The 15,322-nt window shown below is 43.2% G+C and overlaps 1 protein-coding gene across 1 annotated transcript; it reads right to left on the reverse strand.

Annotated features, from left to right (window-relative positions):
• Positions 1–535: 535 nt before the first annotated feature.
• Positions 536–5,385, reverse strand: SODALDRAFT_302012 (hypothetical protein). The gene is made up of 2 exons (XM_028608916.1): positions 4,763–5,385; positions 536–4,686 (listed from the first exon to the last, which is right to left on the reverse strand). The coding sequence occupies exons 1-2, from the start codon at positions 5,169–5,171 to the stop codon at positions 932–934; spliced, it is 4,164 nt and encodes a 1,387-aa protein (XP_028462616.1). The 5' UTR covers positions 5,172–5,385; the 3' UTR covers positions 536–931.
• Positions 5,386–15,322: the final 9,937 nt, after the last annotated feature.

Below are 15,322 nucleotides of genomic sequence, written 5' to 3' on the forward strand. Positions count from 1 at the left end.
TTCTTACCTACCGCCGGATATAGAAGGCACCTACCCCTAGGGAGGCAGCAAGGCCTACCTTACCTTTTCTCTTTATTAATTAAATAGAAGGAATAATAGGAACGCCCCCCGCCCCCGTATTAAGGACCGGCCTAGGCTAACCCGAACTATAGCCTACTACCCTTCCTATTAGCTATTAGCCTAAAGGTATAATCTAGATACACAGAAAAGATAAACCGGGGCTATATCGGCCCCGTAATAGTATTACTCTAACTAAGAATAAGTATAAAGGTTTTCCCCGAAACCCCGGGTTTTCCCCTCTACAACTACCCGAGAAGGACCGTATAGTCTAAATTAGACTCCTATAGACTAGATAGAATAGCGGAGTAAGAATAAGAATAAGAATAAGAATAAGAATAATAATTTATCTAAGTAAAGTTCGTGGTACTTTACAGGGATATTTAACTATTAGGAAAAATAAACGGAAATAAATGTAGATATATAGGATCAAGCTACTCCACACGTCTAACATAATATAGTTTATTATACCTCGATACGGTGGCTAAGGGCATCTAATATATTCCTTGAAAAACTCGGGATAACTAGGTAGTATTCCTATATACAACTTGAAGATGTACTGATGCGAAATAACGGAAAAAAATTAGAACTTTTCTTATATTGTATCAAGTCTCGACTCCTCGCTAATCGGTCCTGCAACAGGGAATAAGCCATCCTCCTCACCCAGCACTTACAGAACTAAAATCAGACGCCGTAGAATCATGAGCCCCCAATCGTACCCCCAACGAGTATGTCTTACACAACAAGTAAATAAGTTTCCAAGTGCACCGCTTATGCTTCTCTCGCCATTTGGGCAAGGTCGGGAAGTTGCTTCGCAACTTTATACGATGTGTTCAAGGCCCCTCGTCACGCTTATCCGACTTTATAATCAACATCATCTCTCATCGGCGGAACTGATCGACGGAGGCGAAAGTGTCGTAGTCAGACAAAGCGGTAATTCCCTCTCGCGACCATCCCGATTCTCGGACGTCGCTGAAGGCGTCCGCTGGCCCTCCGCTATGCTAAGAGCTGCCTCACTCTCCGTGTCCGATGATGGTGAGAGTGGGTGGTTGGAAGATACTGTTTTGGATGTCTGCGCGGAGGAGTACTTTCGATGAAGTTCCTGGAAGCTTCTCGCTGTTGCTGTGCTGGTACTCGTGGCTGACTCCCTACGTCTTGACGTATCTGGCAGACATCCAGGGCTATAGTGAGTGTCGTCTTCCCTTACATTGTTTGGAGAGATTGTGAGGTCTCGCTGTGCCCGCTGCTTCAGACGCTCCTCAGTGGGAAGATGTTGAAGACCATCGCCCAAGTCGATGACGGAGGCCTTTTTGCCGTGCACCACGAAACTTCCTGACCCACGACTCAAAACATCATCTCGCATTGTGTCTTCGGATATGCCAGTGTATACCGAGTCTTTGCCTTTCCGGCTCCGGTGATGTGACAACTGCCCTGCGCTCTCCCTGAGAGTCCGTTGCAGACTCCGCCTGACTCTAGTCCTGTCTTGCTTCTCGCTGGGAGACAAAATGTCCCAATGATCTGAAGCTTCTGTCACTTCTGACATGGAACCGGCGCGGCTTCTCCCAGGTCCTAGAACATGGCTCGAAGGTAATTGTGACTCTATGAATGCGGGTTGTTCTAGGACGTCTCGATTGCGAGCATCCACCTCGGTATGGCATGCCTCTGTGTTAGGCCCCAAGAGGTTCGAGTTCGAGTCCTCTCGCGTATGTGACAAGCCGCTCCTGCCATTTCCGTTGCTTTGAATGTCTGGTACCGTGGATGACAGGGCAGTGCTAGAGCAAGATTTAGAACGGGGCTTCACGCCCTGAGATGCAGATGACAGAGACGAGCCCCAGGAATGCTCATGCTTGTGTACGGCCCGGCCAAGGTCCGTTCTCGATTCCTCGAAGCTCACGGAGTCTGCAAACTCGTTCTGAACGCGATCATGCGTCGTACCAGGCTGCGCTGGCGGGCCCTGGGAGGCAGCGCATTCTCCTTCTCGGCCCACGTTCAGTGACTTTGTCGGCGACAGATCATCCAACGTGACGCCCTCTTCTTCAAGATCGCGACTCAGAACATCGCGGTGACATTTGATCCGCCAAATACCCATCCGTATCCACTTAATCTTCACATCCATACGGGCAGCCTCCCGCAGAAGTTCGTCCCGCGACCTAGCTTGAACCGGCGACAGGATCTGCAAGTGGCGCGCGTTCCGAAGATCCTCCTCGAGTTCCTTTTCCTTGGCTCTGATGTCACGAGCAGCTTGCTCTACAGCTCTTGCCATTGCCTGGTGCCGTTGCACCAGTATCGATTCTGCTTCATGCTGATCAATTCTGCCGCGGACTATGCTGACTTCTCCAGTCGGCGTCTGGATAACCTGGGCCGTGTTCGAACTACCAAGTCGTCGGATCCCACGCCGGCTCTGGCCCTCGTAGTGACTTCCCACCACCCCTCGCATACGGATACTCGACGTCATGAAAGCCGCCGCATAGTTGAGCTTTGCTAGCCAGTCATTCATCTCTTCTTCATTATCGGCGAGCAGTATTTCCTCAACAAACGCAGCTGGTCTCGCATACTTGAACGCATGCTTGTGCTTCTTGTACGAAAGGTCAACGAGGGCAACAGCGTCCTTGGTTGGCATCAAGGCGTCCGGCTTGAACTCGGCAATTTGCGGTTTGAAGATGACAGGCTCTCCATAAAAGCCTTGCTTGACGTGGGATTCATATTGATGCATCAGGTTCTTCACCCACGCCGTGTTGCGGAAAAGATAGAGCTGGGCCCCCGTGAGAATGGCACCCCACTCCTGCCATCTGGGTCGTGTTTTTTTCTTCTTCGCGTCTTTACGCCACAGAATACCAACTTTGGTGATCTTGATGTCCACGACACCTTGCGGGGCCGTCTCTGGATTCGTGGTGCTTTTTTCATCGCGAAATGCATCCGGACGTGACCGTTCCGAAACGATCTGCAGCACGCCTGTTCTGAAGAAAGTTCGTTGCAGTTCTCTAACGTTCAGGTCCTTTGACGTCCCGAGGTAGTTGTAGTGATCCTCCAGCTCCATGACGTCCTGGAGACTGGGTCGCAGGGTATCCAGCTTGCTGTCTAGAATGAGCGTATAAGGGTCCAAGGGCTCTTTGGATGACTTCCTCGGCATCCGGTCCGACGTACCACGTGGGAATCTCGTCTTGCTTTTGGTCCGCTGACAGTCGCTGCCCCAATCCACTTCCTCTTCGACGTGGATGAATGGCGTATATGTGATGTTGTCGTAGAAGCACTTCAAAATGGGCTCATACACTCCCTCCCCTCGTGTGTTTTTGATGTAATCCCCTTGTTGCATCTTGTGCTTGTTGTTTTTGTTGAAAACGTCGGTGTGAAGAATAAGGAGTGAGAATGCGACAAAGTAGGCTTGGTCTGGGCTGGAATATATTCCCGGGTTACATTCATGATACCGATTGGCAAAAGCCTGTAAATATCGGTCGATCTGCTGGGTCTCTTTGGGAAGTTCGGCTTCCATGAGCAGCTTACGGATAGCCATGTCCATGGGGTCGCCAAAGAAGCTGAATCGGCGCATGTAACTGCGAAGTACCGTCAAGTAAAAAGGATCTGTGCCGCGAGACAGAACACTAGCAATAACGCCACGGCTGAGGCGCTGCTCGATGCGAGCCAAATACTTAGCTGCGGATTCGTCTTCGCGTCGATCCGGGAGCGAGATGGGTTCCCTGGCGATCTGGATGGAGTTGTTCTTGGATGTGCTGGAACTCGGTGTCCCTGGGCTCAGGGTCCCATGGCGCATTGTTTGGCCTGGTTCGGCATTCTGTCGCAATCGGTTGAAACCGAACACGTCGCCCAAGCTCTTACGGCCGGTGGAGGAGGAAGTCCTAGTCGTCTCACGAGTCAAATAGTCCTCCATTGAGTTTCTTCCGAGCGAGCTGACGGTTGAGGATCTTCCACGAAGCTGTAGCCGTGATAGTTTAGGTGTCGACCGTGTTAAGGTGGTAGGTTCTGGGCTTAAAAGCACAGTAGCCGGTGTGGTGGTGTTCATCTTCATAGACAGGTCCGCAGCTGAGACAGACGTAACAGCTACAGCTCCAATGCCGTGACTAGCCGAGGGCCTTGATGTATTTTGTGCTGGGGATGTCTTTTCTTGAGATGCACATGCCTGTGGTTCGCCAAAGCCCACTTGGGACTGCGTGGAATGGGGCAATGTCGCTTGTTGTGGGAGGTGAGACAAGTCGAATAGTGGCGCAGGTGCTTTGCCTTTCCTTCTCGCAAGCCACGAGAAACTCGATGCAGGTGGAACTCGTAGCTTTGTCTGTGTCGTTGAGTTGGTATGGTTCGAGCTAGCATCGGATCGAGACGACTCGGAGATTCGAAAGGCATTCACCGATGGCATTGAAGCTTCGTTTCCTCCGGTGGTATCTGGTGCCTTGAAGGATGACCCTGCCGCGGGTTCGTGAAACGTGACAAGGGTTGGCCGAACTCTCAAGGCTGACCGATCCAGTCCGCCGGGCGTCTCTTTCAAGATGAGATCTCCAGGGGGATCATCTCGGCTATGTCTCGAATTGCAAAAACGATCCGGCAGCCGCAGGCGAGAGTTCTTCTTGTGAGGAAGAAGGGCCTCAGTTATTGGGACGGTATCCATGAGTTCGGGGGCTGCGAAGGTTAGCGTCGTGGGAGAAGCTGGAGTGGTAGTGCAACCACGTCCAGTAGAAGGCTCAGATAGACATACGTTTGGGCATAGGTGGGACATTGCCGGCCTGTTGTCTCGCTCGGAGGGATAGCTGAGAGTCTGACGCATTGCGAAACCTCAAGATGGAAAAACGCCGATGCTTGGAACTCTCGTCCTGGATTGGTGGGGTTTTAGGCCGCAAACGCGACTCATCGGTGGTATACAAGTTTGCAGGTCCTTCGCCAGCAGATGTTGAGAGTTCAAGCGAAGTTGAAGTCGGCGATGGTAGTGCTATAACAGGGTACCGTACGGCGGTGTCGGCAGCCAGGTAGGCCGCCGAATCGGGATTGGAGTCAGAGGGATCGTCAGACGAAGGGCGTGTTTGGGAGACGGAATTGCGTGCAGTGGCAGAAAGACGCCTCATATCAGAATCGCTGGCCACGTTGCCACGACGGCGTAGGAATGGCATGGCTGCAACGAAGCATTGTTTGTTACGAGTGAGACCAACTCCGTATGAGAGACAACCAATGAGCTCCCCCAGTCGCGTCGGCCTCCCACAAAGGATGCGCGATATTCTAGAACTGTGCTAAAACTCCCACTGCCGACCGCAACATCGGAAAATTCTAGAATAAGGTGGTCGCAGTGATTGGAGAAGATTCCGTTGCACATAAGTTTGAGGGTTGTTAAGCAGAGAAGCAGCGTGAGTCTGGTGGAGGTCAGAGCATGGAGGAATTGAATGAGACGATGACGCGGAAACTACAGTGGGTCGGCAAAAGTTTCGGTATAAACCCCATAACAGACTTACTTCACTATATTAACCCTCTATCTTTAAATAGCTATAACTAAAGTAGACTAATAGCTATGGGCTTCTATATAGTCTTATTAGTCTTATAAAAGGATAAAGATTAGAATAATATATATAGTATATATAGTCTACTTATATATCTTATAGTATTAAGACATTTCTGCTTAGTATTATCTACGAGATAATAGAATCGTACTTTTAGACTTACTATTATATTCGCGGAATATAAACTCTATAAAAACGGTTATAATAACTAAGTAAGTATATATATTACAGGTAGAGGCTCTATTAAATCTAAAACATTCTTAGCTTATCTATTTAAAACCGCGACTATAGTATTAGAAGAGCTTTAATATATACCCTATATATTCTAGTGAATTAAATACTCTATAGTATTTCTACTATTATATAAGGAAATGTGTTATATATAAATATATATATCATTCTATAGCCCTGTTTCTATAGTATCTATAATATATAGCTACCACTTTTCTAAGCAGCAATTAGTATCTTTAGAGGACTTAGAAGATATTAGTAGAAGTAGTGGTAGCGGGGTATTTTTAGCTTATACCGAAACTTTTGCTTACTCACTATGGATGGGTGAACGACAAGTACGTTGATGGATGACCTCTTTTACGCATCATTCTGGGAACGCATGTCCCAGCACAGACCTTCCGAGTTATTAGCTGCGAGAGACTGGACCACCAGTTGCCACATAAGCTAGGTATATGTGTTAGATGCCCACAGCCACGTTATCGAGGTATAATAAACCATATTGTCTTAGACAGTGGAGTACCTCGTTCCTATATATCCACACTTATTTCCCCTAGTTTTTCCTTATAGTTAGATAACCCTATAAACTATTATGAAGTTTACTTATATATATATATATATATATATATATATATATAATATCGTACCTTTATTTATATTCTAATAGTAATAAGCCTAGCGCTCTAGTAAAACGACTTTATTCTGATTAAGCTAATAGTTCTAAGGCAGATATCCTATTTAAAGCCTCGAGTCTATTATAGCTAAAGCTATTCTGCTAGTAACCTCTATCTGCTTGTATTTTATTTAATCGCTTTATCGTTTCTATCGCACTATCGTTTAAAGCGTTTAGTATAGTTAATTGACCTATCCGGTTATTCTATTCTGCTGCTTTTTATTAGTATAATAATATCTTCTACGGTTGTAATACTGATTATAGGCCTTATAACGCTTACCTCGCTTAAGGACTAGCGTCCTTAGATTAAAGCCGTGAGGACTATCGCGCACGCTTATAATGTCGCCGACCTCGTTAAAAGAGGATAAACGGTCTACGCGCCGTATCTAAACCGATACACCGATTCCCCCTACTACTGCTAAAGAACGAAATACCTCTAATGCGGATATATAGTTTAAGATCTAGTAGGTATAAGAGGATTATGGAACAGACTATAGTCTTTTCAGTTACGTAATAATCCGGGTAGACACCTGCAGAATCTTCACCACTAATACTACGGTGGCAGGAATTCTCTGACAGTCCTTACACAGCTATAATTATACATAATTGCCTTAATTAATTTTAACCTAGTTTATAACATTTTTAACTACGCTTTATCTGACAATTAAGAGTCTTAACTTACTATATGAAAAACCTACCCTTTACCTTTACTACTACCGATTAACAAGCAATATAGCCATGCCGATATAGCGTTAATCTATAACTATTAAGATATCGGAGTATAAGCCTATTATCTATAAAACCTATCGCGATTAGGAGCTCTAACGTAGCCACTACGAAGCTACGGCCGTTAATAATAACGTCTAGGAATAACGTCTAGGAATACCTATGCCATAATAATCCTATTCCCCCTCCTTAAACGCCTATTTTACCGTCCTACGCTAACTTCTAGCCTTCGTATATAACCCTGTAAGTAGAAACTACGCCCTTATAGTAGTTAGATCTAATACTCACTAGGCAGCGCGCCTATAATTCAGAGATATAACGCTAGAAGATATAGAGGGATAACTACGCTAAGTACGTGAAGGGTATTAGCGCTATTTTAACCCAAAAGACTAATACTATCAATATAAGCTATAAGCTATTATAACGCCTTAAAGAGGTTAAATCGAAGCCCGTAACGTATATCTAGGTAGTAAACTTCTTTAGAGGGATACGAATAATAACTAGGCGCGATATGACCGAAGCCGAGGAACGCCTTTTAGATACGAAGGTAATCCTCTCCGAGGACCTTTATACCCTTAGTTAACGATATATCGACACTAGACTTAAAGACTAAGGAAAACGTGGTAGCCACCATGCTATAGTATTCCCTACACTATATACTAGAAGCGAAGAGGGCGATAATACCTTAGATACTACGGCTAAGTCTAAGAAGGGTGGCCGTGGGAGGAACTAAGCTAAGAATTCTATAGGTATACCTTCTACTGCTTTAGCTAACCGTTCTTCTTCTAAGCGTCGTTAATCTACCCTGTAAAAAGCGTAGATATACCGCGTATACGCTATACCTAGTCACGATATTAACGCCTGCTTTTATCTATTCCCGGAAACAGTATATAACGACTAGTCTCCTTTTAAGAGTATAAAAATCATAGTCTAGCGGATCCTTAAATACGACCCCGCGATACGCGTAGAAGTGGAAGAACTACACGCCGTAAAGAAGGTGAAGAAGGATATTAGTCGTGACTCTATATAGCTGAAAGAGGCATGACTCGCCCCTAGTAGTATCTCCTACGCCGCTAGCTTTACTATAGGAGCCGTTACTACTAGCTATCAGATAAAGCGTAGTCGAAATCGTCACAAAATAGGTTAAGATTGATTAAGGTAATTGTGTATAATTGTAACTGTGTTAGACAGCTAGGGAAATGCTGCCACCGTATTTTATATAGTGTAGATTCTGTAACCGTCTACGCGGATTATACTCTTAGTAATCTGGCTCGTTATGTAAGTAAAAGGACTATAGTCTATTCGATATACCCCCTAATCGCTCTAAACGTTAGTTAGGCGATTAAAGCTATTTATAACCGGCAGATATAACAGCTATTTAATCTCTACGCTATAGCCGCTCTTAAATTCATCTTCCAGGTCCTCTAAATACTCTATCCGGACTTCCTCTAGCCATTTTTACTATAGCCGTTCCCGTATATCCATTACTCCCATCTAGAACCTAAATATCTTAAATTTCTCGCTGCATAACACCTTCGTTAACCCCTCTACCACTATTTCCGTGCCCGTAACGTATATTACGAGTATTTACCCTTATTTCTTTACTTAACGTAACTAGTGGCCGTGGATATCGATATAGCAGAGGCGCGTTATTAATATACTAATCTCTTAATTAACTAACCGAATCGTTTAGTTATTATTGTATAGGGTCCTTAATTCCGGATTATTATATTCCACTCCTATACTAAGTAGTAGTCGTTATATAAAGATACCCTCTTTAGCACCTTATACTAACGCTAATAGCTCTGCTTCCGTTATTAACGTTATAACCATATCCTGCTTATTAGCGCGCCACGGGATTATACCGCTAAATAAAAGTATTATATACTCTTAACTACTCTTACGATTAAGGGTATTATCGGCAAATATAGCGTTAGTGTACATTTTAATAGTATCGCTACTCCCTAGTTCTACTATAAACGATTAGCTATTACTTAGATAAAGAATTAGATAATCGACGGCCTTATAGTGTATAGGCCCTGGATTAACGTTAAACGGCATAGAAACCGCGACGCAGAAAATAACACGGTTCTTACGGCACTATCTAAAAACCGTCCGCTAAAAGGATAGGTAAAAAGTGCTTTTACTATATTAATAGTGACTCCTTAAGCCTATATAACGCCTTTTTTAGGTCTAAACGGCTCCTAGGGGCCAGAAAGCCTGGCGGCGGGTATATAAGGATATTATAGGGGAGAGGTATATATATAAACGCGTTTATAATATCGAATTATAATGGCGTAAGGTTAAAATAAGCGGTGATAGCTATTAACGCGCGGAATAACCGTCCGGCTAGCGTTACTACGTACGTCTCCTTAAGCGAGGATTAATACTACTAATCTCCTCATACTATAAGCCTTACCTTATATTTATATAAAAACCTATACTTATCGAATTTATATATTATTACCTATATCGAATTAAGAACCGAATATCTATCTACTACGGACGCTAGTACCTATATCCACGACCCTATCTCCTTTAGCTCCGTAGGTAGTCTTCTTATACCTATTAAAATAGCTGGCCGTAAGGGTATAAGGGTATATTGTAAGGGTTCTTCGGAGGAGGAGGGAGGTCTTTATAGTAGATCTTTACGGCCGCCGGGGAAGCCGCTGGAGTACCCGCCGGAGTAACCGCTAAGGTTATATTTCCTAAGATAGCCTCCCGAGTTATGCTTCCGGTAGCTACCGCTAAGACTACAGATTTATAGAGTGCTATTAAACGTCGCTATAGCGCTATAGGCGTAGACCTTTTCAACCGTAATGTAGATAGCGGAGTCCTATCTAATATATATATATCCGGGGCGTAACGGCTAGCGCTAAATACTACTACCTAATAGTCTCTTTTCCAGCTATTACCTTACTAGTTAGTGCGTGTTCCTGTATCTATAAAGAGCCCTATAACCGTTATTATAAGGATATCGCGGTATTATATTCCTTTATCCACGAGGAAGCCTATAGCCGTAGGTGCTTTATAATAATTACCTAAGATCACGGCTACTATTAGCGCTATAACCGATAGCGGGGTTACCGGTAGAGTAGGAAGCTATGGATTTATAGGCTGCTATAGACAGGGATTAAGCGTTATACTAACTAAATCACACGGTTTATCACCTAAATCTTATCCTTATAGACTTAAGATAGCCTCCTTTACCACCTTACGGCCGGGCATTACGGACTATAACCTTAACGGTTATAAACGACTAGTTATAGGTCGTGGCACTAAGTAAGGTCGTAATAATAGATTATCTAGAACTAAGGAAGGAAGAAAGAAAAAGGAGAAAAGTCTATATACTAGGCTAGCTATAAGGTAGCGATGACTTAGCGATATAGGTCCGTTAACTAAGCGGGTAGTCAGGAAGATCCGGAGTATAGCCGGCTCCTCTATATCGGGGTTAACTCGTAACAACGGTAACGCTATTAGGGAAGGGGATCTAGGGGGAACTAGCCCCGATAAAGGGTTAAGTTTAAAATAAGTAGTTATATAAAGGGAGGGGAGGGGGGGTCCTTAGCTTATACGTCTATACACGGCCGTGACTCTCTAGCCCTCTCCTACTCGATCTAACTAATCAGGTCTTCTAGTTATTCCTCGGTTAATTAACGGAGGTTATCCTTAAAGGCGTTAATATCGCCGTTAAAAAAGGCAAATTGGTTAAAATCCATATCGCGCGTGCGAATGACACGGTGGTAGCACTGGCCTAGCACTTAGATACGGAAGATATTCGTGGAATCGTAGCTAATAAGGAAACCGATATAGATCTAAGGAGTAATACGGTTTAATAGCTTATTAATGCCCTTTTAAGCGTCCTTAGTTATCGCGTACGCCTTATAACCGTAGGCTCGAAGATATAATAAAATTGGCTTTCTATTAAAGAGGACCTTATATAGCGTTTTCTAATCCTTATTATACTACCTTCGTGGTAGACCGTTATAAACGTACGTAGCCGTGGGAATATCCTTAGGCTATATAAACGGCGGTGGTTTTAGGTGTATATTTATCGTATAACCTTTCAAAATTACTAATATAGCAGCGTATTCGGCACCCCCGTTCTATACTTATGTATCGGTAGTAGATAACTCTAATAAGATACCATCCTCACTTAGGAAGAGGGTGGTATTATTAGATTAAGTTAGCTTGTTATTGGCCTTAAAAACGCGTACCTTATAACCTAATTAACGGTCTACCTAGGCGACGAATTCCTTAATTATTACGAGGATATCCGCTACTAGCTTACTCTTTATAACGCAGGTGGCCGTAAGACCACTATAACGGTCGGTGAAAAATATAAACCTCGAGTCCCTGTCGGGCATTCGGTCAAAATCCGCGAAATTAATCGCCTACTATTCCCCTACGTAGGTAGGTACTGTATAAGGGCGACTACTAATATATCTTTTTATCTTTATAAACTCGTAGGCTTTATAGTCGATTATTATGAGTCCCTTAATCTTAACCCCCTGCGTATACTCTTCTAGGTGCCTAAGAGGCTTAGAGCTAGCGTGCCCTAGTCGTAGATACTATAAGATACTTTTTGTGGTGCTTAGATAATGTATTATCGATTTATAGACGCCTTTTCGGGTAGAAGACGAACCTAGAAGAGTAGCCGTAAATTAGTTAGAGGAGGGTATATATTTAACCACGGTTTAATCGAAGTAGTGACTTCGCTAGTATAGTATAGATCTATTAGCACGTTTAAAGCAGTTATTTAGTAGCTTCTAATCCTACTAGTATCCTCGTAATTATAACCGTTAGTTTAAGATTAAATTATAAGCAAAGTCTGCGTAGTATACGATATTTAAGAGCCTATTATCAAGGCCTCCTATTAGTCTGTTTAATCTTATAATCACGTTACCGTAACCTTTAATAGGCAGGGACGAACTGCCGGCGACTACGTAGTCTCCCTACGTAACGGGTATAAAATCAGAAAAGCGGGAAAATTTATTAAATATATAAATATTAGCGCTAGAATCTAAAATAGCAGATACCCGAAAAGAGTAGCTAGCAGTAATACTAGTCGTAAAGGTAACGGCGTAAGAGACGCCGCTACGGACGCTGCTATAGTTAAGTCACGCGTCTTTAAGCGGTATAGAGTCCCAGCTCGTATCCTTCTTTACCTTCTTTATAGTTTATAGTTCTTCTACTTCCGTGCGTATCGCAGAGTCGTATTCAAGGATCCGTTAAACGGTTATTTTAGTGCTATTATAAGTAATCTAACCGTCTATTACTATTTCCGTGAATAGGTAGTAGCAGACGTTAATATCGTGACTATGCGTAGTATAAATGCGGTAGGGTTCCCTTTACCGGAGGGCAGATTAACGTCTTTTAGAAGAAGAGCGGTTAGTTAAAGTAATAGAAGGTATGGCTATAGATACCGCGGTAATAGGATTCTTAGCTTTATTCTTCCCACGGCCGCCCTTCCTTTTAGGCTTAGCCGTGGCCTCTAAGGTATCTTTACCCTTTTCGCTTCTAGTATATAGTGTAGGGAATCCTATAGCGTGATAGTTACCGCGCTTTCCTTAGTCTTTAAGTCTAGTCTCGATATATCGTTATCTAAGGGTACAAAGATCCTCGAGTTAGACTACTTCCTTATCTAGGAGGTATCCCTCGGCCTCGGTCCAGTCACGGCCAGCTATCCCGCGGATACCTCTAAAGAAATCTACTACCTAAATATACGTTACGGGCATTAATTTAACCTCTTCGGGGTGCTTTAATAACTCCTACTATCTTAATAACCACTCTTATAGCTTCTTAAGGCTATTCGGAGTAGTACGAACGTGTTTATTATCTTCTTCGTAGACATCCACGCGGCGCGTAGTTATATAGTAAGCAGTATCGCGTTATATAGCTTTATACACCCCTTAAGGGGTAGCGTTATATAGGAGTAGCTTACGGCTTTTATTAATAGTATTAGTCTGCTATATTAGTACGGCGTTAATGCCTTTAGCGTACTTATAGTAATTATCCCTCTATATCTTCTAGCGCTATATCGTAGAGCTATAGGCGCGCTAACCGCCGGCTATTAGATCTATAAGCTGCGTAGGCGTGGTGCCGACTTAGATAATTACGTTTAACGCTTAGAATTCACCGTAGCCAGGTAAATTAGGCTTTTAAGGAGGGGGAATAGGATTATTAGGGCGTAGATATTCCTAGACTTTATTATTAATGCTCGTAGCTTCGTAGTGGCTATGCTAGAGCTCCTAATCGCGATAGGTTTTATAGATAATAGGCTAGTATTCCGATATTTAATAGTTATTTATAGATTAACACGCTATATCAGTGTAGCTAAATAGCTTCTTAAATCGGTAGCAGTAAAGGTAAAAAGGTAGGTAATTCACTTAGTAAGTAAGATTCTTAATTATTGGACAAAGCGTAGTCGACATCGTTATAAAATAGGTCAAGATTAATGAAGGCAATTATATATAATTATAACTGTGTTAGACCGCCAGGGAAACCCTACTGATAAGCCCTGTCCAAGCAAATCCCTGGCCAGCCAGTACTATTAGACCTAGGGCTTCTAGGGTTTGAAAGGGTAACCTTTACTCTAGTATATAAGGGTAGAATAAAGATATCTTCTACTAAACTAAGGGGGAACCGCGCCGAGGATATATCCCTCGGCTGGTTCGGTCTAACTATAACCCGAGTATCTATACCGCGCTATTCTCGCGTATAGTCCGGGCGCTATCCCTATCTGTACAGATAGTGCCAGAGCTATATATTCTTTATCCGCGCGAATAGTGCCCGCGCCATTTACTTTATAGCTAAGCGAATAGTACTTATGCTATCCTTACTAAAGGCGTATTATATACCCCGGGCGATAAAAGCCTTATATCCCGCGGGCATTAACCGTCACGGAACTAATAGTACGAGGCGTGTAGACTGCTACGCTCTAGGAAGGCGACGCTGCCCGGTTATAACTTAGTAACTATATACGGCGATAGTACTTATAATAAAAAGGAAATAGTAGTTATAATAACATAATATATTACGCTAACTACGCTAACTACTACTCTGTATAATAAGATACGCGAGGGGGAAGTAAATCGCTAGGTAGTAATAGGGGGTAAACGGGGAGAGTTAAGAAAAAGAAAAAAAGTAAATAAGAGAAAGTAAGCTAACTAACCGAGTATATCCTCTCGGTATATCCTTACGCCCGTGCCTAAACACTTATACTAAACCACTATACTAAAACCCTAGTACTTAAACTATACGCCGAACTTAAAGTACTTTATAAAGCCCTATTAGGTGATAGCGGTTTTCCTCCGCTATCTAGCCTTTATTAGTTAGATCTCGGTAATATTTAATGGCTACGGGTTAGTATCTAGGAAACCCTAATATAATATCTCGCGATTAGGATAATAGCTATATCGTCCTCAGTAAGGCTAGCTTTTTTATCCTTAATCGTTAGTTACGAGATTGTATAAGAGACTATAACGCCTTTCTTATTATAGAATTCGTAGTAACGCGCTACTATTATAGTGCGCCGAATAATTACCTTAGCGAGATCCGTGTTATTAATATACCGTCATCACGATCTAGGGCTCTTCGACACTAAGTCTAGGAGTCCTTAGGTTAGGTAGGTGATTATAGGGTTATATCCACGGTAAGTATACAGTCACTACTAGCCGATAATCCTTAAATTCGTAGTCGATCGTAAGGCTTAATACCTCTTCACTAAATACTTCTAAAGGTAGGTATTAGTGAAGACTTAGATTAAACACTAAGGCTGGAGTGATTACTGGTTATAGGTAGCCCCTATAGGTCTTTATAGCTCCCTAATCCCCCTATCCTCGCCTTAGGTCTCTAGGACCTATTACGGGATCATAACGATTATTTCATGATTATAATAATCCCTAATCGTTATGATTATCCTATAACCGTTATGATTACCTAGGTTAGGTGACTTAGTATATAACCTTCCTTCTGTACTTTCGCTAGATCCTGTTCCTTATCTTATACGACTAATACCTCTTAAGATCCTGTTAGTGTTAGTCCCTCCGACGGTTAGGCTTAGGCTAGCCGTAATATCACCTCCCCTTTTCTCTGCCGATATCCTAACGGCTATATAACCTATAAGTTCCTGGTTCCCCGC

This window comes from Sodiomyces alkalinus (genome assembly GCF_003711515.1).
Source record: "Sodiomyces alkalinus F11 unplaced genomic scaffold SODALscaffold_14, whole genome shotgun sequence".
Lineage (NCBI taxonomy): Eukaryota > Fungi > Ascomycota > Sordariomycetes > Glomerellales > Plectosphaerellaceae > Sodiomyces > Sodiomyces alkalinus.